Source organism: Gymnoscopelus braueri (genome assembly GCF_963280865.1).
Source record: "Gymnoscopelus braueri genome assembly, chromosome: 21".
NCBI lineage: Eukaryota > Metazoa > Chordata > Actinopteri > Myctophiformes > Myctophidae > Gymnoscopelus > Gymnoscopelus braueri.
This window is the reverse complement of record NC_137623.1, coordinates 20,273,631-20,300,469: the sequence shown is the minus strand read 5'-3', so window position 1 is coordinate 20,300,469 and position 26,839 is coordinate 20,273,631. Positions and strand designations below refer to the sequence as shown.

Here is a 26,839-nt window from a genome sequence, read left to right as displayed (position 1 = left end):
AATGGTCGCACGAGTGACAAGAGCCTTCCCACACTGACAAAGGCTGGATAGCCGAAACGTTTGTTTTCCTGCAAGGCATAATGGAGAAATAAAGAACTGACTTATCTTGTCAGTGTGTCACTCTTGAGTCTCGTCTCTCTTACCAAATGTTCATACTTTAAAAAAAAACACACACATCTAAATAGTGGAAATAGTCTATCTTTTTTTTTTGTATGAACATTTTTGAACAGATGAATTTATAATGACTGGAAACGATTCTGAATAGTACGCAAAATAATTGCCATTATGGGGCACGGTGGCGCAGTCGGTAGCGCTGTCGCCTCACAGCTAGAAGGTCCTGGGTTCGAATCCCGCCGGGGACGCTGTGGGCGCTGGGGGGCGTGTCTTCTCCTCCACGTCATCAGCGCCCATACCCTAGGTGGGGTTGGCGAAAGGGCCTACTCTGTGTGGAGTTTGCATGTTCTCCCCGTGTAGGTGGGGTTGGCGAAAGGGCCTACTCTGTGTGGAGTTTGCATGTTCTCCCCGTGTCTCCTAGGGTAGTTAATACCCTCACAAAAACATGTAGTAATCCTGGTCGCTATACCGCCTCCCCCATGACAGCCGGGGCGCCTGATGGAGGGGAAGGGAACTGGTTGGAATAACGTGTTCCTTCCACGCGCTACGTCCAACCAGGGAAACTCTCCCCTATCAGGTGACAAGAAGGTCAGTTGGCTCTCATGCATTGAAGGAAGCATGAGCTCGGCCCTGGCCTCCCTGGCTGTGGGGGACTGGTGTAGCGCTGGTGTAGGGCTGGTGTAGCGCCCAGGATCACTTAGGAAATTGGCACCGGGTGAAAAAAATGGGTTACAAAAATCGCGGGATAAAAAACATTTAAAAAAAAGAAAAATAAATTGCCATTATCTGGAGTAATTGCGATCAGGCGATTATGTGCTAATAGTGACAGGCCTAACAAGGCGATAGCCACGCTCCAGTGCTTCAGCAGCCCAAGGCCAGGGACTCCTTACCTTGACCCAGAACTATTCCGCCAGTACTTCTACGTTTCTACGCCCCAGTGTGGGTACCGCTCTTACCTTGACCCAGAACCATTCAGCCAGTACTTCTACGCTCCAGTGTGGGTACAGCTCTTACCTTGACCCAGAACCATTCAGCCAGTACTTCTACGCCCCAGTGTGGGTACAGCTCTTCACGGACATATCGCAGGTGGCTGGGCCTGTTCGTAACCCAGGTGACCACTAAGCAGCCCGGGGAGGCCAACAGTTGAATGGGGAGAAACTTCAGCTTGGATGCGGGCAGAAATCTGTACCTGCATGAATATAAATACAGCTTTTCTGTTATTGATTGAAAATTGCATATTCATAAAACGACAATAATGCTTAAAGAGCTTATTCCACTGTGGTCCTTTGAGTGTAAGTGCACGTGTGTGTGTGTGTGTGTGTGTGTGTGTGTGTGTGTGTGTGTGTGTGTGTGTGTGTGTGTGTGTCACGTGTAAGGGGGTTTAGGGCACAGATATTTAGTACAGAAGAATAAAATCAAGAATACATTATTAAACAGTTTAGTTGGATGAATGTCACCAATATGATGTTGTGTTTAACTGCATACCTGCCACTCCTTTTCAGGGACTTGTTCTCCCATGGTGGATCCATAACTATTAGGTCAAATCTCCTTCCGTCTGTATCGGAAAACAAACAGCAACCGTTAGGCTCAAAATGCATGTGAATATTAACAAGAAATTAAATCAGGACGGACTGTGACTTTCTAGTTGGAGTTAGCTGATATTACCTCAAACCAGTGTTAATTTCGTCAACTAAAACTATGCCAACGACTACCTTTTTTCACAGAAGAAAACTAAATAAAAACGAAAATAAAAATTAAGCTATGATGACTAAATATATTGACAATTTCATAAACAAACAAAAACTAGACTAAAATGTTAAGGAGGGACTACTGGGGAAGAGATCCAGTAGAACTGAGAGAAGTCATTTTATGCTGGCTGCGCATGGGTGGCACGCTCCGAAAATTGCCAATCTACAAGCTCACAACGCGTCGCAGATTCGCTGTGAGGCTGTGAGCTTGTAGATTGGCTATATTTGGCACACACCCAAGTATAAATCAGGCATTACGACGCCATCAAGGCCTGCCAAAAATACATTTTAGTTTAGTGTACAAAATCAACTGTAGATTAAGTTGACTGAAACTAGACTAAAACTAAAACCTTTCAAATGACTAAAATGTGACAAAAACTAAATGGAATAAAACTAAATTAACACAAACCAGAAATTATGACAGTTTAGAAAAATGGTCCCAAATGTATACTCCATTTGGTTCAATTCCTGACCCCGTAAAGGTACATTTTTACACCTTCAGAGTCCGAACACTGAGGATGTTAGTGTGTGTACCATTCTCACTCAACACATTGTACCATTACAGCAGGCTGATACATCTCCACTCACAATCGACTAGCGGTTGCATGGCCGAGAAGTCAGAGAGCAAGAAGGTTGTCTGTGGAGGTATTACATATTTCTCGCCCATCAGTGTAACCTCCACAGCCCAGTCCGAGCTGTTCTTCGTTATTCGAGAAAACAAATCAAGGTTTGTCGCACAGCCGTCCTCCGTGGCAATAAACTGAACGAGGTTGTTGTCCTGGTCACCAGCATCCACTAGAGGGAGCTCTTTGGCCATGTCACAAAGGGCTGCTAGGTTACAGTCCTGGTTGGGAAGGGGCTCTTCCATGGAAGCTGAAACACCTGTAAGGTCATATTGGTTAACTTGGTCTTTCATCCATATCTTTGGAGATAAGAGGTCTTTCACCTCTTATCTCCATATTTTAACTTTTATTTATTTTTTGGTAAATGAATGCAAAAGTAGTCGATCTACAAGCTCGAAAAGCGGTGCAAAATGATGTGTTTTGAGCTTGTCGATCTGCTATTTTTTTATTTGAATCCTGAAAAGTTACAGTTTTGGGCATCAGGTTTCCACCCGACAGATGATGAGTAATATGAATGTTGACAATTTTCAGAAGTATAAAATAAGGCTTAAGTTATTAAAACCAGTCAAAACAACACTTATGTCTTATCATTAACAATATGCAAAATCCGAGACTAGCCTTATATCACGATAACGATATAATATTGATACACTGCCCAGAACTAATTGCTGCAAACATACACCTGATTTCCCTTATTATCCCCTTATTACATGGAAAAATAGTGCCAAAATGATTTGTATGTTTGTGGGTCTACAATCATGTTTTGTGTTGCACAGTAAATGCCGTAGTTGTGAAAAACAGGTAAATAATATTGGCACAAATTCACTCAATAGAGGGCGAGGACCATTTTGTTGATATAAGGTTGATGTAGTCGTCAAATGGTAATTAATAAGGATGTAAAAAAACAAACTGTGCAGTAGAGGAGGAGGAAGCAATGGGATTATTTGTTAATGAGTGTGCATTTGTAGTACATCTATGTGAGTGGAATACAAGAACGCTCGCCCCAAAACACGCTTGCCCCAGGTCAAATCCAGCGACCTCGGAACAGTTGCCACCAGGTATTCCTAAACGTAACCTCAGTAAACTGTGCCTGCTCTACACCTAACCTTATTCAGAAACGTAACCTCAGTAAAACTATGCCTAAAATGGGGGGCGAGTGTGTTTTAGGATGAGTGTTCCGGTTACCTGTGAGTGTGCATGTGTACAGTATGTCTATGTGAGTGTGCCTGACTGCCTGCCAGTCACACTGTTGATAAAGTCATTACACACACCATCCAGATATCCATGAGATTTTGCACCATTCACCAAGGATTTAGTTCCTTCCAGAATGACAGCCCTGATCTGTATCAGTATCAGAATAAATTGTATTAGCCAAATACATTTGCACTTTGGTTGTCTGCCACAGACACAATACAGTACGAAAAATAATTAAGAAAGACAGATCTAGAATACAAATGCAAACATAAAAATACAACAAAAAAAAAACACATCTTGACACATTGTGGAAATCATTGGCGAAATGCCAGTTGCCAAACCAGACTGGATAGCAATTAATGTGATGATAATTTAAGACTAGGAGGTAAGTAAATGAAAGTACAACTTACCTTGTCATGGTAGACTTGAGAATCAATTTCCCCTTGGTTTAGATCACTGTGTCTCCGTTTCCTTTTCTGGTGATAGAAATATGAGTATAATAACCAAAAGGGAAATATGAATAACAGCAGTGGTGGAAGAAGTACTAAATTGTTTTACTTTAGAAAAAGTATCAATACCACAATGTAGAGATACTGTACTCCGTTACAAATAAAGGTCTGGTATTCAGAATTAAAGTACTAAAGTATTGGCATCAGAATATACTTAGTACCAAAAGTAAAAGTACTCATTATGCAGAATGCCCCATTTCAACTTTTCAAAAATGTATGCAAATCTTTAGAAAATAGCCATTTCATGTCTGTGTCCTGTCATGTCCAGTGAAATGTCCATATCACAGGATTCATGCCAGGATTAGAGCACACATACCTTATGCACAAACCTAGAAGACAGTGTGCACGTGCATACACACTGGGTATATGTCAGCCCAAATCTCTGGGCTTGGGGCTTTTTGCTGGTGCTCTTTGTCTGGAGCTGTACCATGAAAAGTCCTATTGGTGTAACTATGTAATCCCCTTCTTTCCTTAATAAATTAACTAAGGCGAAGGAATGCCTGGACTCTCATTCCTTTATCAATAGGGGCAAAATAGTCCCACAGATGTGCACTTTACTACACGAGTAAACGAGTGGTGGAAAGTAACTAAGTACATTTATTTAAGGACTGTACTTAAGTACAATTTTTAGGTATATGTACTTTACTTTAGTATTTCCAATACTTTTACTTCTACTCCACTAAATGGCAGAGGCAAATATTGTACTTTTACTCCACAACATTTATTTGAAAACTTTAGTTAGTTACTTTGTTTGTAGATTTAGATTATTATAAAACATACATTAACCACTTCAGTCCTATATACATACATTTCAGCCATTTGAAAATAGCCAAGCTACAAGTTCACAATGCTTGTAGATCTGCTATTTTCAAAGATCTGTATACAATTTAAAACTTGTGAAACGGCACACTCTGCTTAATGAGTACTTTCTTTATAAAGTACATTTTGATACCAATACGTTTGTACTTTTACTCAAGTAAATTTTTTGAATTCTGGACTTTTACTTGATTCAGAGTATTTCTACATTGTAGTATTGAAAATCAATCAAACTTTTATTAATAAGGGCACACATGGCCATAGAAAATACTTTTACTAAAGTAAAATGAGTTCTTCTTCCACCACTGCCAGTAAACTTACTTTTGCTGGTTTAGTCGTGTGGATTTGCTCTGGGTTTTCTCTATCCACAACACCAGTAACGTTAACGATACTTGTTGAAGTGACTGTAGTAAAACGACTGTGTAAAATGTCAAAACACTGCCTTTTGAAGCGACATCTGAAGTGCTGCTTGTGGCCTGATCCTCTCCATCGAACGCATCGTGAGTGTCCCTGATCAATGAGTGAACAGGCGTCCACAACCTGTCCGCTCACATTCTGATACTCCACAGACATTATTTTTGAATGAAGCCGTCGTGAAGCAAGCAGAGACTGTCAGTCAGTCCAAAAATAATCACATCATCACACACGCTGCCATGTTTTGGTCAAACGCACGTGAGTGATTGCTGGCGCACAGGGATTATGTCACTTTGTAGTCCTTGAGGCTAACCCGGAAGTAAGTAGTAAAACAGGATCGAATACTACTGTTTCCCAAACAGTGGGTCAGTGGGACATTTTTATGGGTCACGAGTAAATAATATCCCTTTATTTTTTGTTCCCTACATTTGATTTTGATAATCATTTCAAAAGATTTTTTTTAAATCCCCCAAAATGCCCCTCCCCTAAAAAGATCATTAAAAACAAATTCAATGATTTAAAAAAATAAAATCATGAACAAAATAAAATCATGAAAAAAATATAAAATAAAAAAATCCATAAATTAGAAAACAAATGTTTAAGAAGAAGTGATAGTTAGATAGATAGATAGTTTTATACACTATTTAGGACTACAAACTGTAGCGCTCTACTGCGCAGGCTCGCTCAGCAACAGCAAAGCTCCAAATCATGTGAACCGAAACGTCGCAGGCGTTTCAACGTATGATTGATGACTCATGAGGGTTTGGAAATCACTGGAAAGTCCCAGAAGGAAAGTCCCTGGGTGGGAGGGAGCGTATTGGCGCATGCGCAGGTCACACACCACCACTGCCCAAATTAAGTTACTTTTCCCCGCAGCTGCGTAGATGAGGGAAAACTCCAAGTGAGGAAGAACAACAAACAAAATGTGGTCACAGATGCGAGCTAATTAAAAAAGTAACAAGTAAAGTCGGTTGCCGTTACGTTAGCTTACTCGTTTTGAAGTAAAGTTTAGAAGACGACACACGGGGCAGGATGTCGGGGCAGTTGGACGCCGTGGAGCGTCTCTCCGCGTCCTTCCACGGCATCGACCCGGGAGCTCGTAAAAGAATTGTCGTGTTCGACTGCCGCTTCGAACGCAAAGAGGCCACGGGGGAGATGGTCGAGATGGAGGTGACCACCCTGGACTTCAACGACTTCCTTCAAGAAGTGAAGAAGGTAAAGTTACAGCTCCTGTGTGGAATACAAGAACGCTCGCCCCAAAACACGCTTGCCCCGAGTCAAATCCGGTGAACGGTCGTCAGTTACGCCACCAGGTGTTCCTAAATGTAGCCTCAGTAAAACTGTCTAAACCGATGCAGAACATAATAAAAAACAGTTTAGAAATACGAAAAACAAAAAAAATGTACAGTATACAGTCGGGGGGGGGGGGGGGGCAGGCTTTGTAAAACTATGCCTTTACCAAACCTTATTCCTAAACTTATCCTCAGTAAAACTATGCCTAAACCTAACTTCATAACTAAACGTCACCTCAGTCAAATTAGGCCTGTGCTTAAGGGGGATTTCACATTGACACACTGGGTTCGGTGTAACGACTTGGGCTTTTGTGTGCAGTTTTTAAGTTGCATCATGATACTATATTCAGACATGATATTCATTTATCAGACATGCCCCCCCCCTCTTCACGCCCACTCCACCTAAAACTACACATTAACTCATTGAAAACAGCTGCCCCTGCTTCTGGTGACACCTGTAATGCGTGAGGTGACCTAAAACTCCTCATTAACTCATTGAAGACACACTGCCCCTGCTTCTGGTAAATGACACCTGTAATGCGTGAGGTGACTGAAATTTTTCAATTTTTATTTCTTAAGTGGTGTCTGGTTGCTACACAAAGCTGCAACTAATTACACAAATTTAACACCAATCTGGGAACCCATTCCATAAAAAAAATAAACATTGTTTTTGCCTCTGGGGGCAAGACCTCATTTTTCCTTGCCATTTATTTGAACAATGAAGGTTTGGCTCCGCCCCTTTTCAGTCCTCTCCATCCTTCTACACGTCATTTTTGCTACACTGCCTGTCTTGTATGGCATAATAGCACACTGAAGTATAAGAGCCATACTATAGACCAATTATTTGTTTACCAACATTGAGACTGGACGCACAGGTGATTGTTTCACGCAATCAATTCTCAACCTGTTGGAAGCTAGTCCTCAGTGTTGCCAGATTCTGTGAGAGAAACCAGCAACCAGCTCCATGTCGTTCTGCAGCTCATAAGGGACATTCAGTGCATGTTTGAGTGTCAGGACACTGCATAATGAAAAAAACGAACTTTGGAGCTGCTAAAATAGGCGATTTTTGTTTATACACATTACTCCATTATGCCAGTGGAAGGGGTCTCCACAATGGACAACAGGGGCTTCTATGAAAAAAGTCAACTGCCCCTGGTATGTTGGTGAGTGATTAGTGACACATCAAAGCAAACACCTAAAATGACTGGATTTCTCGGGAACCCTGCAAACAGGACCACTGTGCCACATACAAAGAAAAGGCAGTATGGAGTCCGTAATAAGGCTAAATAAGGCTGTAGGGAGTCGGCAGTAAGTGAGCATAAAGCAGTAGGGAGTTAGTAATAGGGAGCCTAAAGCAGTAGAGAGTCAATAATGGGGAGGTAACCGGAACACTCGCCCCAAAATACACTCTCCCCCATTTCTTTCGGTGGAGTGCTTGCCCCCAGCGGTTCTTGTATTCGTTTTACTGAGGTTAGGAATAGGGTTAGGCATTTTTGTACATTTTTGCTGAGGTTTTGTTTAGGAATACCTGGTGGCGACCATTCCGAATTTCCGAGGTCACCGGATTTGACCCTGGGCAAGTGTTCTTGAATTCATAAGGGAGCATAAGGCAGTAGGTAGTCAGTAATAAGGGAGCATAAGGCATTAGGTAGGCAGTAGGGAGCATAAGGCAGTAGGGAGTCAGTAATAAGGCAGTAGCGAGTAGGGATGGGAAGACATGAAAATGACATGTCACGATTGTTGTGGCAGAAATTATTGAGATTAACAATACCTCGATAATCTAAATATGCGTAAAACTTAAAATGCCACTTTTGTTTACCACCTTAACCCCCAGCATCCCTATTCTGTGTGCCAAAAATAGCCGATCTACAAGCTCACAACGTTTTGCAACGCGTTGTCAGCTTGTAGATCTGCTATTTTTGGCAATTTGATTTGTGTAGAGTGAAATAAGAGCGCTCTTTACAAAATAAAGTGCACTTTTTACAGGTCTGTTTTACCAAGTATTATAGATGGTTTAAGTGGTACTGAAATTGCAGCTCAACAAAAGCCAATTCATCCTAGTGTATGATGGAGGACAATTTCACGATAATTTGAAATCTCAGCGATAACTATTATTTTGAGCGTTATTTTTTATCCCGATAAACGATAACGATTATCGTCCCGTTCCTAGTAGGGAGTCAGTAATAATGGAGCTTAAGGCAGTAGAGAGTCAGTAATAAGGGAACTGCCTAATGACTGCCTATTTGTGCCTAATGACTTGTTGATTGTCTCTAAAGCCTAATTTGTGTCACTTTTCTATTGTACAGTAGTGGAAATGATCGTACAATGAATACATTAGGCTTAATTGTGTTGTTGTTTTTTCCCAAGTGTCACACAAAGTTACAGGCCAAGACTGACATGTTTTCATGTTTATTTTCTGCAGGCATTTTCTATACATGAAAATGAAACATTTGTCTTGACCACGACCGACAGAGCAGTATTGGATTTTGACAGATTTGGTGAGTGAGCAACACTGTTGCCAGATAAAACACAAAAAAGGAGATGATACTACAAAGAAACATCTCACAATTGAAATGTCAAAACGATTTTTTTTTTTACATCTTTACATTTTACAGGTTAATCAGATGAACAAGTTTGTTAGATATTTGCAGATTATGGCAACAGTAGTCCTTACTACCTTGAATTGTCAGGAATTATGTCTCTTTTTAGATAATTGCAATTATTTTGTAAAATTGTCTTAATCCCCATGTTGAAACATTTTAATTAAAAAATAAAAATAGTGGAATTAGCCGACCTACAAGTTTAAAACGCACAGCGACGCGTTGTAAGCTTTAGAACGGCTATATCCACAATTTTTTTTAAACATTTGAAAGCATAATGTTATTAAATGTGAGTCTTTTTCTTTCGTATATTAAAGTTATTTGTCATAACTGCTCTCTAAAAGGTTTGTTTACAAAGCCTAAAAGCCAAACAGAAAAGTAATTTTTACATATGTTTTGATGTTTAATGCCACAATCACAATTAAATGGTTAATTGCAATTATTTGTGTGACAATTAATCGTCAAGTAAAATGTCACGATCGTGATGACAGCCCTACTTATTGTTTGTTTTCACATGTCATTGCAGACGCGCTTCAAGATGGCAACACAGTGCATGTATTGCAGAAGGAGGACCAAGTCCTAGGTGTGGCAACAAAAGAAGTGGTTACTTTTGTCCCTCATTTCTTTACTCTGGTCCGAAGTGGCAGGTATGAGTACTATGCCAGTGCGGGACAAAAGGCTTTACGTAAGTACTTAAGTTTCTTAATTATTCAGTCAAAAAGGTGCAATGTCATGCTGCTATATTTGAGATTGAATTATATCTTGGGCAATTAGAAACTTCCAATCCAACTTTATTAAATGCTTGATTCCCCCCTATGCTTAAAGGTATCATGACATTCATTTTCACTTTTTTTATTTTCAATGTTTTATTTGGGGTTTTATGACCTCAATTGCACCCAAAAAAACTGAACTTAAAACATTCAGTGGATTTTCTGTGGTCTGGGGTTTTCTGAATAATTAGGCTGAAAAGTAATCTGAGCTTGGCCCTTCGACAGTGAGGTCACTGTCGAATAATCCCGCCCACTCTCCTCCTTGCCCCTCCCCTCCCCTATCCTTTCCTTTGGGGGGGGAGGAGCAGAGGCGATGATTGACAGGCAAAATCCCTCACCAGCGACACCCGCAGGCAAAGATTTCTTTTTTCATTGCAGTTGAAAAGGCTTTAGAAATGTGAGAGAAAAACACCTGCCATTGATCACTGGAATGGAATTTTCACTTAAAACTTTTTGTACACTTTTGAAGGACCAGGACAAAGACTTTGAATGTGGTGTAAAAGTGAATGTCATTAAACCTTTAAGGGGATAGTTCACCCAAAAATAATCTATTAGTCACCCCATGGAGACTTGAATTCATGGTTACCTGAGCTAGCAACGCTCTGGGTCATCATTGTGGCCAAATCCAATATGGCCACCACCTGAAAAAGGTTTTGGCTAAAACTTTTGAACCAGATGAGCTATAAATGCAAACTTGGTGTCTAAATCATGTTTTTTGACAATTAGAAACATGTTGGAATGCTTATCTTTATGACTGGGTGTGGCTGGACCTCTATTTTACATATTTCAAATAAATATTAGTTTTGAAAATGTATTTTACTTACCTTAATCTTTTTCATTAGTAGTGCACCGGTTATGGTCATTTTATTGGTTCATTTTCGGGTATTTCGTCCCGGATAGAGAATTAGTCACAGTTCCTAAGTTGTTCCCTGGGGTCATACTAGCCAAGAACAGTTGAGATATTCTCTCCTAAATGAAGTGCATACATATCTTAGCCAGGTCCTCTACTAGTTCAAGACACTTACCCCCCATATTATGTTCCCTCGTGTGCTCACTTATTTAATCTAGAGAAATGATTTCTCCATGGGGATCACTACAAATTGTGAAAATCTGCAAATGTCACTTGTTTTGTTAAATGTGCATTGTTCAATATTTCATTGTCAGTTGTCACATACGATTGGAAAAATCTTAAAATATGTCCAGGTGATTAGTCAGAGGAAGGATGTCTGTGATGCTATGGCATAATTGACTAATAACATGTTTTACATTTTCCTCAGCCTATGCCCTTGCGGAACTGATTGACAACTCACTGTCAGCAACGTCACAAAACACTGGCTCCCGGACAATAGAGATCAGACTGGTTAGTCGTGGATTTGTTGTACCTTTTTATTATGAATGTTTATTGTATTTAATATTCTCTCTTTATTTATATTTGTTTATGACTGAAGCGTTTTAAAGTGAACTTTAAAGTATTGAAGTCAGAAGATTGAGCGTTTTAGTGATGAATAAAAGCTATAGTTGAATGGTCGCTAACTGTCAGCTGCATGTGTGCCCTTTCACGGTCTAGTTATTTGATGAGACTTTGGGGAAGCCTGCAGTGGTTGTCTTGGACAATGGACAAGGCATGTCGTCGAAGCAGCTCAGTAACTGGGCAGTGTACAGGCTGTCTAAGTTCAACAGAAAAAAAGGCCTACATGAAAGGTTGGTTCATCCTCCAACTACACAAAGTACTTGATGTAAAGGCATAGCGTCACGTACTCTTAAAGGGATAGTTCACCCAAAACAATCTTATCGATTAGTCACCCCATGGAGACTTGAATTCATGGATATTATTTAGTTTTTGTTGCATTCCTAAGCCACTAATTTGATGACCAAAGGACCGGTAGGCAGCGGTTCCGGTAGGAGACTCTTTGTGTCGCCTACCGGAACTGCTGCTAGTCATCAAATTATTAGCTTAGGAATGCGACTAAAACAAAAATATTCATGAATTCAACTATCCATGGGGTGACTAATCGATAGGAAAAAAAGTCATTTTGGGGTGAATTATCCCCTTAAAGGGCAAGACCACTTTGGTAGAGGTCTGGGTTGTGTAGTTACCTTGCCATGATGTAACTCCAAAGGTGGGCAAGAAATAAAAAATAATTGCTCCATTGATTAGAAATTGATAATTCAAAATATGCTCCTCATTGACTTACATTGTATGGTAAAACAGCTCTCAAAGTCACTATTTTAGCACGTAAACGAACGCAAACAAAGTTGATTCAGACAATATAGAACATCACCAAACCCAGTACTGTTTGTTTTTTTAATAAAAATGTCAACTTCCTGTTGATTTTGCCATTTTTAATAAGTAGAAAACCTGGACTGGATCCGCGGATCCGGATCCAGATCTTCAAATAGCAAAATCAACAGGAAGTTGACATTTTTATTAAAAAAACAAACAGTACTGGGTTTGGTGATGCTCTATATTGTCTGAATCAGCTTTGTTTGTGTTCATTTATGTGCTAAAAGAGTGACTTTGAGAGCTGTTTTACCGTACAATGTAAGTCAATGAGGAGCATATTTTTGAATTATCAATTTCTAATCAATGGAGCAATTATTTTTGATTTCTTGCCCACCTTTGGAGTTACATCATGGCAAGGTAACTACACAACCCAGACCTCTCCCAAAGTGGTCTTACCCTTTAACCCTTGAAGGGCATGATTATATAAGTATTATAGAAGCTATGCAATTGTGTATTTTGTTCACATTTTAGAAGTAGAAACTGTCATTAAGTTCTGTCTGTGACCTAAAGTCATTCTCTTCTACAGTGATAATCAAGGATATACCCGTCCTGATCCGGTCTATCGCAGTATTAACAGTGATATATCCTACTTTGGTGTGGGAGGAAAACAAGCTGTGTTCTACATTGGAGACTCTACTAGGGTAAATGCTGGAAATGTATATTGATATAGGATGAAAAGTGGTTTCATACTGAATGTTTTCGATAGAAAATATAAAATGTAGTAGTTCACCTAATAAATTACTTTCTATCAATTACACAGTAGGCTGCCCAGATGTCCATGAGCTGATTATCTCCAAAGAGCAGTTTGAGAAAATTGATAGAAAGTAATTTATTAGGTGAACTCCATCCATTGAAGATGGATGGAGTTCACCTAATAAATTACTTTCTATCAATTGCACACCCCATGAAGCCTTGAATTCATGGAGATTGTTTTTTTGTCTCATTCCTGAGCCAATAATTCGATGACCGGGTGGCTGGTCAGTAGGAGACTTAAACGATCATGCGACAAATTATTGGCTCAGGAATGCAACAATGTGTTTTGTCTTTGTAGATGATTACCAGACCAGTAGGCTGCCCAGATGTCCATGAGCTGATTATCTCCAAAGAGCAGTTTGAGAAAAAAGAGAAGAACAATGAGGACATCTACAGTGGTGTTATCAGAAACCGGAAGGTGAGTGTCTCACTTTAAACAGCCCTGTTCAAATAAATAAAAAGTGATGGATGAGGGGAGTCTGCATGGCATGTACTGTACCAGTGGTTCTTCAAACTGTTTCATGTCAAGGAACCCCAAATTAAATTTATTTGGCCGCGGACCCAGCCACATCTGAAAATATTTTGTGCCAGGGCAGGAACCCCCATACAAGATTTGTGTGGTTAAAATGTTCACAATGTTGTGAGCTGTTGTCTTCTAATGCAATTACAAAGATTTAATGGGAGGTCTGTTAGACCTTCCAGATTCCTAAGATTGAAAGATAAGGGTAGGGTTGTTATTCCCATTAATCCTTTTGATTGCATTTGAACATTCTTTCAGTATGTTGGGGCCCTCGTTTTGTCTTTTCCTACACTGTCGCCTTTCTAGTAGAGGACCTGGCTAAGATATGTATGCACTTAATTTAGGAGACCCCAGGGAACAACTTTTGAACTGTGACTAATGGACCCTTCGCTAAGCCCCACCCACTCCACTCAGTGACTGGTGGTGCAAGTTAGTCACACCCAGGCCTGGCAAACTTTGCTTCTCACCCATTGACTTGCATGTTAAATGATGTCTTTTCCCCTTAAAAATAATCGATCATTTCAGCAGCAAGAGCTTCAAAATCTCTTCTAAATCTAGTCAACAAGGCCTGCAGTATAGGCTATGCACTGGAAAAATGTGCATGACATTATCTCAATAAACTAAAAACATGGGAAATGTTAGAAGGAGTAATAGCCATGGATACATGACGGTCGTCTGTCTCGACCGTCATGGATGAACTTCAACCTGGTGTTTGCACTTTCTCCATTTACGGCCCGTACATCTACAGAAACGTTCATATTTCAAATATAAAGTGCTTATCGCATGGCCACGGCTGTTACATTTATGTACGGCCTCTCAAAAGTACCCGTATCATCTGTATTGTTCAATAAAAAGCATTTTAATTTGATCGGTGGTCATTTTCTCCATGCTTTCAACTAAGCGACCCTATTGGTTGGTGCACTCTGATACATTATAACTCTATGAGAAAATGGCCACCGATCGGATTAAAATGCTTTTTATTGAACAATACAGAATATACGGGTACTTTTGATAGTCCCGTGCATAATTTTAACATCCGATGTACGAACCGTAAATGGAGAAAGTTTGCAAACACCAGGTTGAAGTTGATCCATGACTGTAACAGGAGTTTTCATGTACCGCAGGGTAAGACTACAGTAGCAGTTAATAAATAGGCGAACAAATGAATGAATATACTTTAACGTGCGGAATCCGAAACAGGCGGTGCTGTGATTCTGTATTTTGTTACGATTACGGTGATTACTATTATTGACACCACCTGGGCAAGTGAGTCGTGGTGTAACTTTCCCGACGTTAAGCTGTGTTTTGTTGCATTGCTTCTCTCGTTGTTCACTATGGGAAACAGCGCCCTCCGGCGATGATACAGAAGCTTCACATTCACTCCCTCAGGGCCGAAACCCTTTTTGGCCCGATGGGCCTTTCGTCGCTTCCCAGCATCCTCCTCGCCCGAGGGCATATGAGGAGCAGGAACGCGGAAGTCATCCTCTTTGTTCCTTCTGCCAAGCGTGTGAAGGAGCTCCACACTCTAAGAATCGAGGTTGCGGGTTTCTACAAGCTCAATAGCGACGGGTTGGATCCCAGTCCACTGAGTTCCCCAACCTTTCTTCTCCCTCTAACTACTATTTTCCCGGCGTGGAAAACTCCGCTAACATTGTTAGCTCTTCAATCTCCATGGATCGACGGGACCGCCAGCCGTCGCCGATCGCCGACAGCTGGAGACCAGCATGGACCTTCCCCCGCGGCGTTGCGGCTCCCGTTCTTGCTCCCAGCCTCTCGAGGAATGGGACCAGCATGACCACTGCGTTAGCTGCCTGGGGCTCGCACACGCTGAGGACGCCGTCTACGGCGACCCGAGATGCTACGAGTGTGCAGGCTTGCACACCTCCGAGCTTAGGGAAAGGTTCAACAGGGCCCAGAGGCTCTTCCTACCACCACGAGCCATGTTCGAGAGCTGCGAGGACGAGTACGACGGAGACCGCCGCTACTATTCCTCTCGACGATCGGCGGACCGCGGGCCAGCTAGCCTAGCCTCCGTATGGGAAGAACGTCGGCGGCCCGAGCGTCAGCAGCAGCCGGCTCTGCACGAGCTCTGGAACCTCCGAGGTCTACTCTGCACCCCCGCTCACGCTCTCCTACATCCAGGGCACCCTACGAGGGCAGCGAGCCCCACGTGGATCCCCCTCTCTCCCCACATGATGGCCGCTGCAGCAGCGCAGAGCATCGAGCGGCTCTCCGCTACTACTCCCCGCCGGTGAGTGTTGATGGCGATGCCGATAACGGGGCCATCACCTCTTACCATGACGATATTGACGAATTCCAAGTCGTCGATGAAGTCCAGGGGGACGGGGAGGTCGTCCTCCACGACGCTGACGCCACGGATGACCGTGGCCCCCCAGTTCTCGGCCCACCTGAAGCGAGGACCCTTCTCCCTGTTACGATGCCTGCGGTGGCGGCTGCGGCTCAGCCTGGCAGCATTCTCCCACCAGCCGAAAAAGGTGAGACCACTTTACTGGAGCTCTACAAAACAGCTACCATTAGATGCGGTCTTAAATGGCCGGCTGACGACACCGAGGAGCCCCCCGCCAACCCGTCGGAGTTTCAGGGTCTCGACTCGGTGGAAGAAAAGGTTGCCAAGAAATCAAAGCTTCCCCTGGCTATGGGTTTCAACGCAGCTCTCTCATCGTCGTGGGATTCCCCTTTAACCCCCGACTCTGATCCTAAAAGGCTACGTTTTAACATCGATTGTGCGGGTGCGAGCGAGCTCGGTCTCCTGGCCCTTCCCCCCATGGATCGCACCCTAGCCCTCTCACTCGCCCTTAGCATACCGAAAAACCAGAAGCTCCCCTTCTCCACGGTTAAGGATCCTCCGCTTCTGACCAACGAGAAGGACGTGTCTGGCTCTGCAGCCACCAGAGTTCTCCACAAAGCTTTTACCTCCGGAGCTAGAGCCCTCAACGCCACAGCGCTGCTGCAGGGGTCCCTGAAAGTACTCCTGAGCGAGGCAGGAGACACCGCCACACCTCAGCAGCTAGCAGAGATGAGGCGCATCACACAGGAGCTTATCCTGCTTAACAAATACTCCACAGAGTGGACTGGCAGGGGAATCGGACTGTGTGTTACTCATGAGAGAGCGCGGTGGCTCGACCACGTCAACTTCAAGGGTCCTGAGGACAAAAAGAATCTCCAGAACCTAAAAGTAACTCCAGGTAATCTTTTCAAGGGGGGCATGAGCTACCTGCAGGACAGCGCCGCAGTGCGTAAAGCTCAAGACGAGGCTGCCTTGTCCTGCATCCAGGTTCCGACCAGGTCTCTTCCCCCCAAACCCCAGAACCGTCCTCCGCGGCCGGAGAGAGGCAGACCACCGACCCGACAGGACGCTCCGTCTCGCCAGACCCATTCCTTCTCCGCCCCGCCCGCCGCCAGAAGCGAACAGCGGGACCGGAGAGAGGACGACCGTCCTCGCCCTCCACCCAGCAAGCCTAACCAGAGAGGCGGTTACAGAGGTCGCACGTCCAAGCGTGGGGGGTCAACTAGGTGACACCATCACTCCCTGCCAGACGTGCAGGGAGGCTCTCTCCCCCGGTTCCCTCTCCCCTCAGAAGGGGGATCTGCATCGGGTTCTAATGGCCGCGGGCCTCAGTACCAGGACGACGAGGAAGAGGAGGAGACCTTCATCGGAGTCAGTGGCGACAGTGAACTGCGCTACGAGCCCCGAGTTCAGAGACACACACACACATGTCACAGTAGCAAATTACGTGAATGTGCATGCACAATTGAATACACATGTTGTCCTAGAGAATTACTTAAATGTGTATGCGCCGTTAAATGTGAATGTGTCCCGTGCTTTTGTTGCAAATGTTTCTTACTTGACGAAAAATGCTGTAATAAACAACCAAAAACTTCTGCAAACAAAGGTACCCAAAATGAGCCAACGACCACTACGGACCCCCCCGCGGGGGTCCATGGTGGTCGTTGGACAGAGAAAAGGCGTTATGGCGGGCCAAAACCGTCATTTCCTACAAGGGTCACGCCAAAATTTTCCTTGGTCCATGAAAGAAAGTCACAAGGTAAATATAAGCCAAATTGCTGTAAGGAAGGTGGGTGTAGCCAAAATGGCCGCCCCCACTGCACAACACGTGTTGCCAATAAAGATGGCCGCTGCTGCTCGCAGACACGTGTTGCCGGCAACAATGGCGGCGCCCACGTGCGTGGCCAGTATTTCCAAAATGGCCGCGTACATGGGCCCGGAAGTAACACCAAGCACGGTTGTCAGGACAACGAGTGGCGCCAAGATGGCGGCTCATGTACGCTCGAATACAATAACAACCCCCCCAAATCCGTTGTCATTGCACATCGAGCAATGGAAAAAATGCAACCCCAACCCCTGGGTGCTTCGTACGATAGCAAAGGGTTACAGACTGCAATTTTCCACCAAACCACCCATGTCCAACAAAGTACTGTTGTCACAAGCGAGTGGTCAAGCGGCGGTGACGTTACGAGAGGAGATCTCCTCTCTATTACGCAAGAATGCCGTAAGGGAAGTGCTACCAGGAGAAAGCCGTCTCGGTTTCTACTCGAGATACTTCCTGGTCAAGAAGAAAGGGGGTGGATTACGTCCCATAATGGATCTCAGAGCTCTCAACAGGTATTTGAAAACTTTTCAATTCAAAATGTTGACGGCAGCAGCGTTACTACGCTCAGTCCGCCAGGGCGACTGGTGGAGCTCAATAGATCTCAAGGACGCATATTTCCACATCCCTATTTACCCACCGCACAGAAAATTCCTGCGGTTCGAATTCGAGGGTCGGGTGTACGAGTACCTGGTCCTCCCGTTCGGGATGTCCCTGAGTCCCAGGGTGTTCGTGAAATGCACTCAGGCAGCGATAGCCCCTCTGAGGCAGAGTGGCGTTCGCATAGCGAGTTACATAGACGATTGGCTTCTGACGGCGGATTCGCGTCAGGAAGCATGTCATCACACCAGTCTGGTGGTGTCGCACCTGACCTCCCTGGGGTTCACGCTAAACTTCGAGAAGTGCGTGCTCACACCGTCCCGTTGCGCTACTTTTATAGGTATAGCACTGGACTCGGTCGCTCTCAGGGCGCGTTTGTCTCAGGAGAGGATAGATTCCTTCCTGAAGTGTCTGGCATTGTTTCAACTGGGACGCAGGGTCCAGTACAAAATCTGCATGAGGGCAGCGGGACTCATGGCCTCGGCCATTTCCTTAGTGCGTCTGGGCAGACTACACATGCGGCCGTTTCAGAGATGGGTGGGCTCCCTCAGGATCCCGGCCACTCAGGGTTTTCGTCACGTGACAGTGTCCGCGGCGTGCATGCAATCCCTTCAACAGTGGAAAGTAGCTTCTTTCCTGTCGGAGGGCGTCCCGATGGGGAGGATCATCTCGAGGAAGATGATCACCACAGATGCCAGCCTGACAGGCTGGGGCGCAACATTCGAGGGCCGGATGGCCAGGGGTCTATGGGACCGCAGTATGAGGAAAGCACACATCAACTACTTGGAGCTGATGGCAGTCTTTCTGGCAGTAAAACATTTCAGGTCCCACATCGGTGGTTGTCACGTTCTGGTCAGGACAGACAATACCACGACCATGGCCTACATCAACAAGCAGGGAGGTCTGAAGTCTCCTACCTTAGATGGTCTGGCTCGGAGGCTGATACTGTGGTGCAACTTACACCTGAAATCAATCAGCGCCTCTCATGTGCCTGGACTTCTGAACAGGGGAGCCGATCTTCTGTCCAGAGGCAGGACTCATTATTCGGACTGGTCTCTGCACCCCGGGGTCGCGGTCCAGATTTGGACCAGGTTCGGTCGGCCCCAGGTGGACCTCTTTGCCTCGGAGGAGAACGCGAAGTGCTCGCTGTTTTTCTCAATAAAAGGACAGGCTCCGCTGGGTTTGGACGCCCTGGCACACGAGTGGCCGGGGGGGCTACTTTATGCGTTCCCTCCGCTGGAGCTGATCCACCCCACTCTGGAACGGATCAGGCTCCGGGACCTGACGGTGCTGCTGGTGGCCCCAGCATGGGGCACGTGGAGGTCGGAGATAGCTCCCCTCCTATACGAGCGGCCTTGGCCCCTCCCGTTGCGAGAGGACCTGCTGCAGCAGGCGGGGGGCAAACTTCATCATCCCAGACCCGCAGACCTAGCTCTGTGGGTCTGGCCCGTGAGAGGGCGAACTTGACTGCGACTGGACTTCCACCTAGGGTGGTAGCTACTATTCAGGCCGCTAGGGCACACTCCACTAGGTCTCTCTATGGAGCTAAGTGGGGCGTGTTCGAAGAGTGGTGTATGGAACAGTCCCCGGTTGTGGTCCCGTTCCAGGCGTCGGCCGCAGATATCATGACCTTCCTACAGGATAGGTTGGATCTTGGGAACGCTTTCTCCACGGTTAAAGTGTACTTGGCGGCCATTTCGGCCAACCATGTTGGTTTCCCCGATGGAAAAACCGCGGGGAAACAACCACTTGTGGGTCAGTTCATGAAGGGCGCGTTGCGTGAACGCCCTGTCTCAAGGTCTTTGTTTCCCACGTGGGACTTGGTCCTGGTGCTAGACTCACTCTCTCGTCCTCCTTTTGAACCTTTTGAGACGGTGGAACTGAAGTTCCTCGCGCTCAAGACAGTACTCTTGGTTGCGCTGACAACAGCGAAACGGGTGAGCGATATACATGCCCTCTCGGTGGTTCCGGAGTGCATGAGGTTTGCGGGTGATGGTAGTAGGGTTGTTCTAAAACCTAACCCGGCGTTCATCCCCAAGAACCACCTGACGGTGGTTGCGCCAACCGAGTTGGTGGCTTTTCACCCGCCTCCGTTTGCCTCAGAGGAGGATCGGAGGCTGCACTGTCTTTGTCCAGTGAGAGCCTTGCGGCTGTATGTCCAGAGGACTGCGGCCCAGGGCCGGCCTAGCCAGTTGTTTGTCTCCTTGGGCCCCGGGCCTGGGGGAAAGGCGGTGACTAAGTCTACGCTTTCCCGTTGGATTGTGGAGGCTATTCGCCTGGCATACACCAGTAGGGGAGCCCCAGTGCCTGAGGGCCTGAGGGCGCACTCTACTAGGGGAGCGTCCTGGGCCCTCTGCAGAGGGGTGTCTATTCAGGACGTTTGTACTGCAGCGAGTTGGGCGTCGCCGTCGACTTTCGCTGCTTTCTACAGCCTGGACGTGGCGGCGTCTTCATTGGCGCACGCAGTCCTGGGTGTGGCTTCCACCTGAGGGTGGGTGGGTGCATGGAACCGCGGTAGTTTCTGTTCATGCCCCTGTGCCTTAGTGTAGGATAGGCCGATGTCTGGGCCTTAGATTTATAAGGCGGACTTCGGTCTGTCAGGGCCCTCCCCCCACTAGAATAGACAGGCTGTGCCTGCTTTTTAGTTTATAAGGCAGACCTTGGTCTGTCAGGGCCCCACTTTTCTCCTGTTCCGTGCCTTAGACCCGGTGGGTCTGTTGGCGCCTGGGTGGCAAGGGTCACGCCCCTCGGGGCGTGGCCCTGGCGCCCAGGGGAGGGCTGGGACAGCAGGTTGTGGTATCTCGATTCGTAGATACATTCCGGGGGTTTATATCTCCCATAGTGAACAACGAGAGAAGCAATGCAACAAAACTATGGGTTACTTGCGTAACCCCGGTTTTGTAAATTGCGAACGAGTTGTTCACTAAAACACCCTTCTTTTTTGCTTGGCAGAAGGAAGCTGGTGTGTTAAGAGGATGACTTCCGCGTTCCTGCTCCTCATATGCCCTCGGGCGAGGAGGCTGCTGGGAAGCGACGAAAGGCCCATCGGGCCAAAAAGGGTTTCGGCCCTGAGGGAGTGAATGTGAAGCTTCTGTATCATCGCCGGAGGGCGCTGTTTCCCATAGTGAACAACTCGTTCGCAATTTACAAAACCGGGGTTACGCAAGTAACCCATAGTTTGTGTTCATAGTCAGGGGATATTAGCAGAAAGATTTCCAATCTTGGAATAAATTCCTTACCAAAAAAAATCTTCACCAATGTGTTTGTAAAGGTGTCTAGTAACACATCTCACAAAGACTGAAATTCAGTTTCCCTAGGAGAATTTTTGACAGCTGCTGAAAGTTGGGGTACCCACCATTTCCCTGCATTTCCATGCAGGGCAAAAAAAACAAATTTTAATTCTGTTTCAAGTAGCATGTGAGGGGTCAAACTAGGGTGTTTTTATGGTTCTGAATCCATTGCAAGCATTTGTTTTGCACCAAAACCACTCCTTGGGCTAAAAACGGCCATAGCCATCCTTGTCCAGGTATACTTTTTGTGTAAAAAGCCCATTGAGATTGGGCTGTTTTTAGCCCAAGGAGTGGTATTGGTGCAAAACAAATGCTTGCAATGGATTCAGAATCATAAAAACACCCTAGTTTGACCCCTCACATGCTACTTAAAACAGAATTAAAATTTGGTTTTTTTTGCCCTGCATGGAAATGCAGGGAAATGGTGGGTACCCCAACTTTCAGCAGCTGTCAAAAATTCTCCTAGGGAAACTGCATTTCAGTCTTTGTGAGATGTGTTACTAGACACCTTTACAAACACATTGGTGAAGATTTTTTTTGGTAAGGAATTTATTCCAAGATTGGAAATCCTTCTGCTAATATCCCCTGACTATCAACAACACAGCCGTTTAAGCGCAGATTTCAGCTTGGGAAAAGAACCCTCCAACGGTTTTGGGTACGTGGAATCTGTTGCTGGTTCATAGTCACCATTGCGTTATCGTGGTATTCCTGTTCTTGCTATTATGTTGCAAATGATTGTGTGTGTTCGGGCGAAATAACATTGACAGCTATGGCAGGTGACGAAAGCTTGCCAGACTTATGCCAGGCTAACAACGGTTGCTAAGCTGGCATTGGACAATCGCTTTTGGGGTGGGGTTTAGCGAAGGGTCCATTCTCTATCCGGGACGAAATACCCGAAAATGACCACACCCTTTTTTTAAATTACCATACCCGGTGCACTACTTCCAACATGTCTATCTGCTAAACTGTTGGAGCTAAAGATTTACTGAGGTGCTCAAAATGTTCAGAATACTTATGTTTAGGGAAACAAAATATTTCTTATTTTATACAGAACAGCAAAAAAATGCCAACACATTACAGTCCAGGGGCTATAGGAATAATTTTGTGTGAATCAGTCTAAAAGCACCTAAATTGATGTAACCCAGGGCATGCTCTAATGATTTGGCAAGGGTACCTGAGCCAGCAACGCTCTGGGTCATCATTGTTGCCAAATCCAATATGGCCACCACCTGAAAAAGGTTTTGGCTAAAACTTTTGAACCAGGTGAGCTTTAAATGCAAACTTGGTGTCCAAATCAAGTTTTTTGACAATTAGAAACATGTTGGAATGCTTATCTTTATGATTTAATCTATCTAGAGGACACTAATTTGATTATCACAAATATGGCCACTATGTTATGAAACAACCAATGTCTCTTACAATGTAATTTTTAGAGATGCACGATATTGTTTTTTGGATACCGATACCGATACCGATTATTTGCTGGGTCATATCTGCCGATACCGATCCGATACCGATATATTATATATCATATTTATATTGAGCTCATTGCTGAATTTTTTTATTTTAATTTGTTTTACTGGTGAAAGTTGATGGTAAACCCTCCTCTCCACTAACCCTACTGTGATGAAAAATATTTATGGAATAAATACATTAATTATAATTATATATAAGTAACAAACTTAACTATGACATAATTTTTGTATGCTATAAGCCATCACAGAATTATTTGAATCTTTGTATAACACAAAACCGTTATGTGGCCTATGGAACTAAGATCATTGAATCTAGTTTGTTATTAGTGTTATTCATATTGTCTGTTGCCTAAATTAATTAGCCTCTGGCCCTCTGCTCTAAACAATAAAGCCCCCCTTAGCTCTCCCAATCACAACTCCCTGGAACTACCACTGTGTGTGTGTGTGTGTGTGTGTGTGTGTGTGTGTGTGTGTGTGTGTGCGAAAGAAAGAGACAGTGAGTTTAGGACAGGGACAGCTTGCTTCGTACACTACACTACAGATTGTAGGACAACAGGATGTCAAAGACAGAAACATTACCAGCTGAGAGTTAATTTGTGCTCATTCTCTGTGGTTAAATACACAAGCAGCTTGCTTGTTCAAAAGCAGCCGCTGGTTGCACTCGAGTCGAGTAACGACTAACGAGTGTTTGTTACGTCGATGTTAAATAACGAGGCAAAATATATCCTCCGCAGTATCCCTACTCTAATCTAATTTAAGATGTACAAGAAACCCTCTGACTGTTCTGGGTATGAACTATGGACGTGAAGAGTTTGTTTGCTGTTAGTTCCACTCTCTGTGCAGCCTAGCCTGCTCCGCTGCGTAGTGCAGCAATGCACTGTCTGAGAGACATTGCATGTAGAGCGTGTGGAGGGGGGAGGAGCTACAGCTGTGCTCTCTTAAAGAGACAGAGACAGGCAGACAGACTGCTCTCGCCTCTCGGTCATTTTATTATACAATATCGGTGAATTTAATCGGGTTTATTTTTAGATCGGTTCGGTACAGATATGGCCGATATGGGCCGATATCGGCCGATTCCGATACGTTACCGATTATATCGTGCATCTCTAGTAATTTTATTGAAAAAATAGAATTATTTAACAGTAGAACGCATTCCTAATGGTACAGCCACAGCTAATACAGTATGTTCAACAATGCTCAGCATAAAATGTAATACTATATAGTATTCCTATTCTATACACCATTGGCTAGTATGATATCATACTAGTCAAAGGTGTATAGAATTGTGCTTGAAGAATAAGGTATTCTAATAACAGCCATGCATGGATTTTGCCATGTATGAGTGTGCCTCAGAGCAGACGTGAGTTTGAGAACCTAACGAACAAATTCAGATAAAAATAGTAATGGTGAATCGGACCATGCTCCTGAAAACACTCGTTTTGTGAATGACTGAGAGACTGAAGCTCTACACGGTCACTCCTTTGTGCTATTTTGCATCCTACCCCTGCAGGTCGGTGACTCGTCACACGTGAAGCAAGATGAGGAGGGTTTTCTCCGTGATCTCATTGCTGAGGAGTTTGATAAGGAGAGCTTCACAGCAGTGGTCATCACAGGAGTGCAGCCAGACCACATCACCTTGCTTAAACAGGACTTTGAAGTCTGTATGAGAGAACTAGCGTGAGTCTATTCGCCTGCACCCTCTCACACAGCATATATATGTCGGCATGATTGTTTATCCACCTTGACTGATTGCTTGCTACATAATGCATTATTATTATTTTATTCTATCTTTAGCCACGTGTATCACTATTACATTCATGGCTCAAATGGGAATGTCAGGGGCCTGTCCGCTCCAGTTGAAGATTCCCAACCCAACATTGACATCCAGGTAAATTGTTCCACTGTTGCTCACAATTATTTATTGATACAGATTAATTTTCAGAAATTAATTTGTGCAGGTTCCCCAAAAACCTTGTATATGCTCGGAATTGAATGTGTTCTCATGAGAGAATGCCTGTTTTTGAATCCAAATATTTAAAAGGCTTGGATTTTGTTTTGTAGAGTGTAAATAACTGTTATAATCATGGCGACATGTTCTTGCAAAACGTGGCGCCACCCATTTTGGGCGGGAACCTATACTGTAACTATGCCTTTCAAGACGGGAACCCCTTTTGGGGGTTCCTGTTGCTATGCACAGTATATAGTATAATATATATATTTTTTGTAATTTTTGAAAGGATTTAGAAGGCGTTTTTAGCCGTGAACGTATAAAAGTGTATTTTTCACCCGTTTTCACGCGTCAAACGCTGGTATCCGCGGGTATCCGGCCCGTTGCAGGACTCTGATGCCAAGTTGAAAGTGGTCTGTAGGTTTTATAAAATATTTAACCGATGAAATGTCTCAGCAAGAGGTTGTAACTAAATAACGACATTGGATCCATTGGAACACATCTTATTTTTTCCATTTCTGGAAAAGTAAGTGTTTTGGACAGCCTAATGCAATAGGACAGGAATATGTGCTTGGAAAAACCTTGAGTACTGTATGCTAGACATGTGCTTGAACTTGACTTTTGAAAGCCTGTACACAATCCCTCATGTACATCTGGCTGTGCATCTAATGATTGGTTTGAATCAGTGATGTAAAGTAACTTAAGACATTTACTTAAGTACTGTACTCAAGTACAATTCAGTACCTTTACTTGACTGGAGTATTTCATTTTTCAATACTCTTACTTCTATATAAATATTGTGCTTTTACTCCACTACAATTATTTGAATACTTTAGTTACTAGTGATGTACTAGTTTTTATATTATTACAAAACATTAACACCTCCATATATATATATATATATATATATATATATATATATATATATATATATATATATATATATATATATATATATATATATATAATATAATATAATTATTCTTTTTAAATAGCTGATCTACAAGCTCACAGCGTGTCGCTCTGCAACGCATTGTGAGCTTGTAGATCTGCTATTTTCAAAAGATTTCTATACACTTTGAAAACTTGAAATGGGACATTTCTGCTTGAGTACTTTTACTTTTGATACTTTAAATACATATTGATGCCAATACTTTTGTACTTTTACTCAAGTAAATTTTGAATATCGTACTTTTTCTTTCTTATACTTTTTCTTATAACGGAGTAAACAAATTTGAGTACTTATTCCATCACTGGTTTGAATGTTGAATTTAATGTCTTTTCATCAGATCACCTTGCGGGAAAAACCTACCAAGTGTCCAAGTGTGATGAACCTCCGGCAGCTTGACGACGATATGCAGACTCTGTACATAAATACTACCGCTGACACATTTGAGTTCAAGGCCGAAGTAGAGGGTGGAGGCAAAGTGGAGGGAGTCCTGAGGTACCATCCCTTCATGTATGATAGGGAAACCTACCCCGAAGACCCCCATGCCATGATAGGTAATTAATGCTCCTTTCAAAGCCGTCCACGGATTACAAGGCATAGTGCAGAAAACAAGAAAAAGCTCGGTAAAACACCACCGTATGGAGAAGTATTCTCTCTGTCTCAGGGCAGTGCGAGATGCTGCTAAACTGTAAGCCAGTGTTTTGAGACATATTGTCTTGTATTTCTACAAAATAAATGGTAAAAATGCATTCTACATGCATAAATACAAAAATAATAAAAAAAATAAAAAAGATCGGACCACCTATTTAT

At 43.9% G+C, this 26,839-nt stretch overlaps 2 protein-coding genes across 5 annotated transcripts in view; one reads left to right on the top strand and one right to left on the bottom strand.

The window, feature by feature from the left end:
- mettl4 (methyltransferase 4, N6-adenosine) overlaps positions 1-5,812 on the bottom strand; it is a 133,919-nt gene extending 128,107 nt beyond the window's left edge. For both annotated transcript variants that reach the window (XM_080418506.1, XM_080418505.1), the window contains exons 1-6: positions 5,326-5,812; positions 4,090-4,155; positions 3,757-3,826; positions 2,451-2,744; positions 1,600-1,669; positions 1,129-1,303 (exon numbers count right to left, since the gene is read on the bottom strand). In XM_080418506.1, the coding sequence (XP_080274632.1) occupies positions 1,129-1,303; positions 1,600-1,669; positions 2,451-2,744; positions 3,757-3,826; positions 4,090-4,155; positions 5,326-5,577 (927 nt within the window). In that variant the 5' untranslated portion in view covers positions 5,578-5,812. The remainder of the gene's footprint in view (positions 1-1,128; positions 1,304-1,599; positions 1,670-2,450; positions 2,745-3,756; positions 3,827-4,089; positions 4,156-5,325) is intronic.
- The window catches only part of smchd1 (structural maintenance of chromosomes flexible hinge domain containing 1), a 60,715-nt gene continuing 37,960 nt past the window's right edge, over positions 4,085-26,839 (top strand). For 2 of the 3 annotated variants that reach the window (XM_080418501.1, XM_080418499.1), the window contains exons 1-10: positions 6,143-6,633; positions 9,133-9,208; positions 9,837-9,995; positions 11,358-11,440; positions 11,648-11,781; positions 12,891-13,005; positions 13,416-13,535; positions 24,643-24,809; positions 24,927-25,020; positions 26,370-26,583. In XM_080418501.1, the coding sequence (XP_080274627.1) occupies positions 6,451-6,633; positions 9,133-9,208; positions 9,837-9,995; positions 11,358-11,440; positions 11,648-11,781; positions 12,891-13,005; positions 13,416-13,535; positions 24,643-24,809; positions 24,927-25,020; positions 26,370-26,583 (1,345 nt within the window). In that variant the 5' untranslated portion in view covers positions 6,143-6,450. Of the gene's footprint in view, positions 4,174-6,142; positions 6,634-9,132; positions 9,209-9,836; positions 9,996-11,357; positions 11,441-11,647; positions 11,782-12,890; positions 13,006-13,415; positions 13,536-24,642; positions 24,810-24,926; positions 25,021-26,369; positions 26,584-26,839 lie in introns of those variants that run through there. The other variant, XM_080418500.1, reaches the window with a different exon arrangement.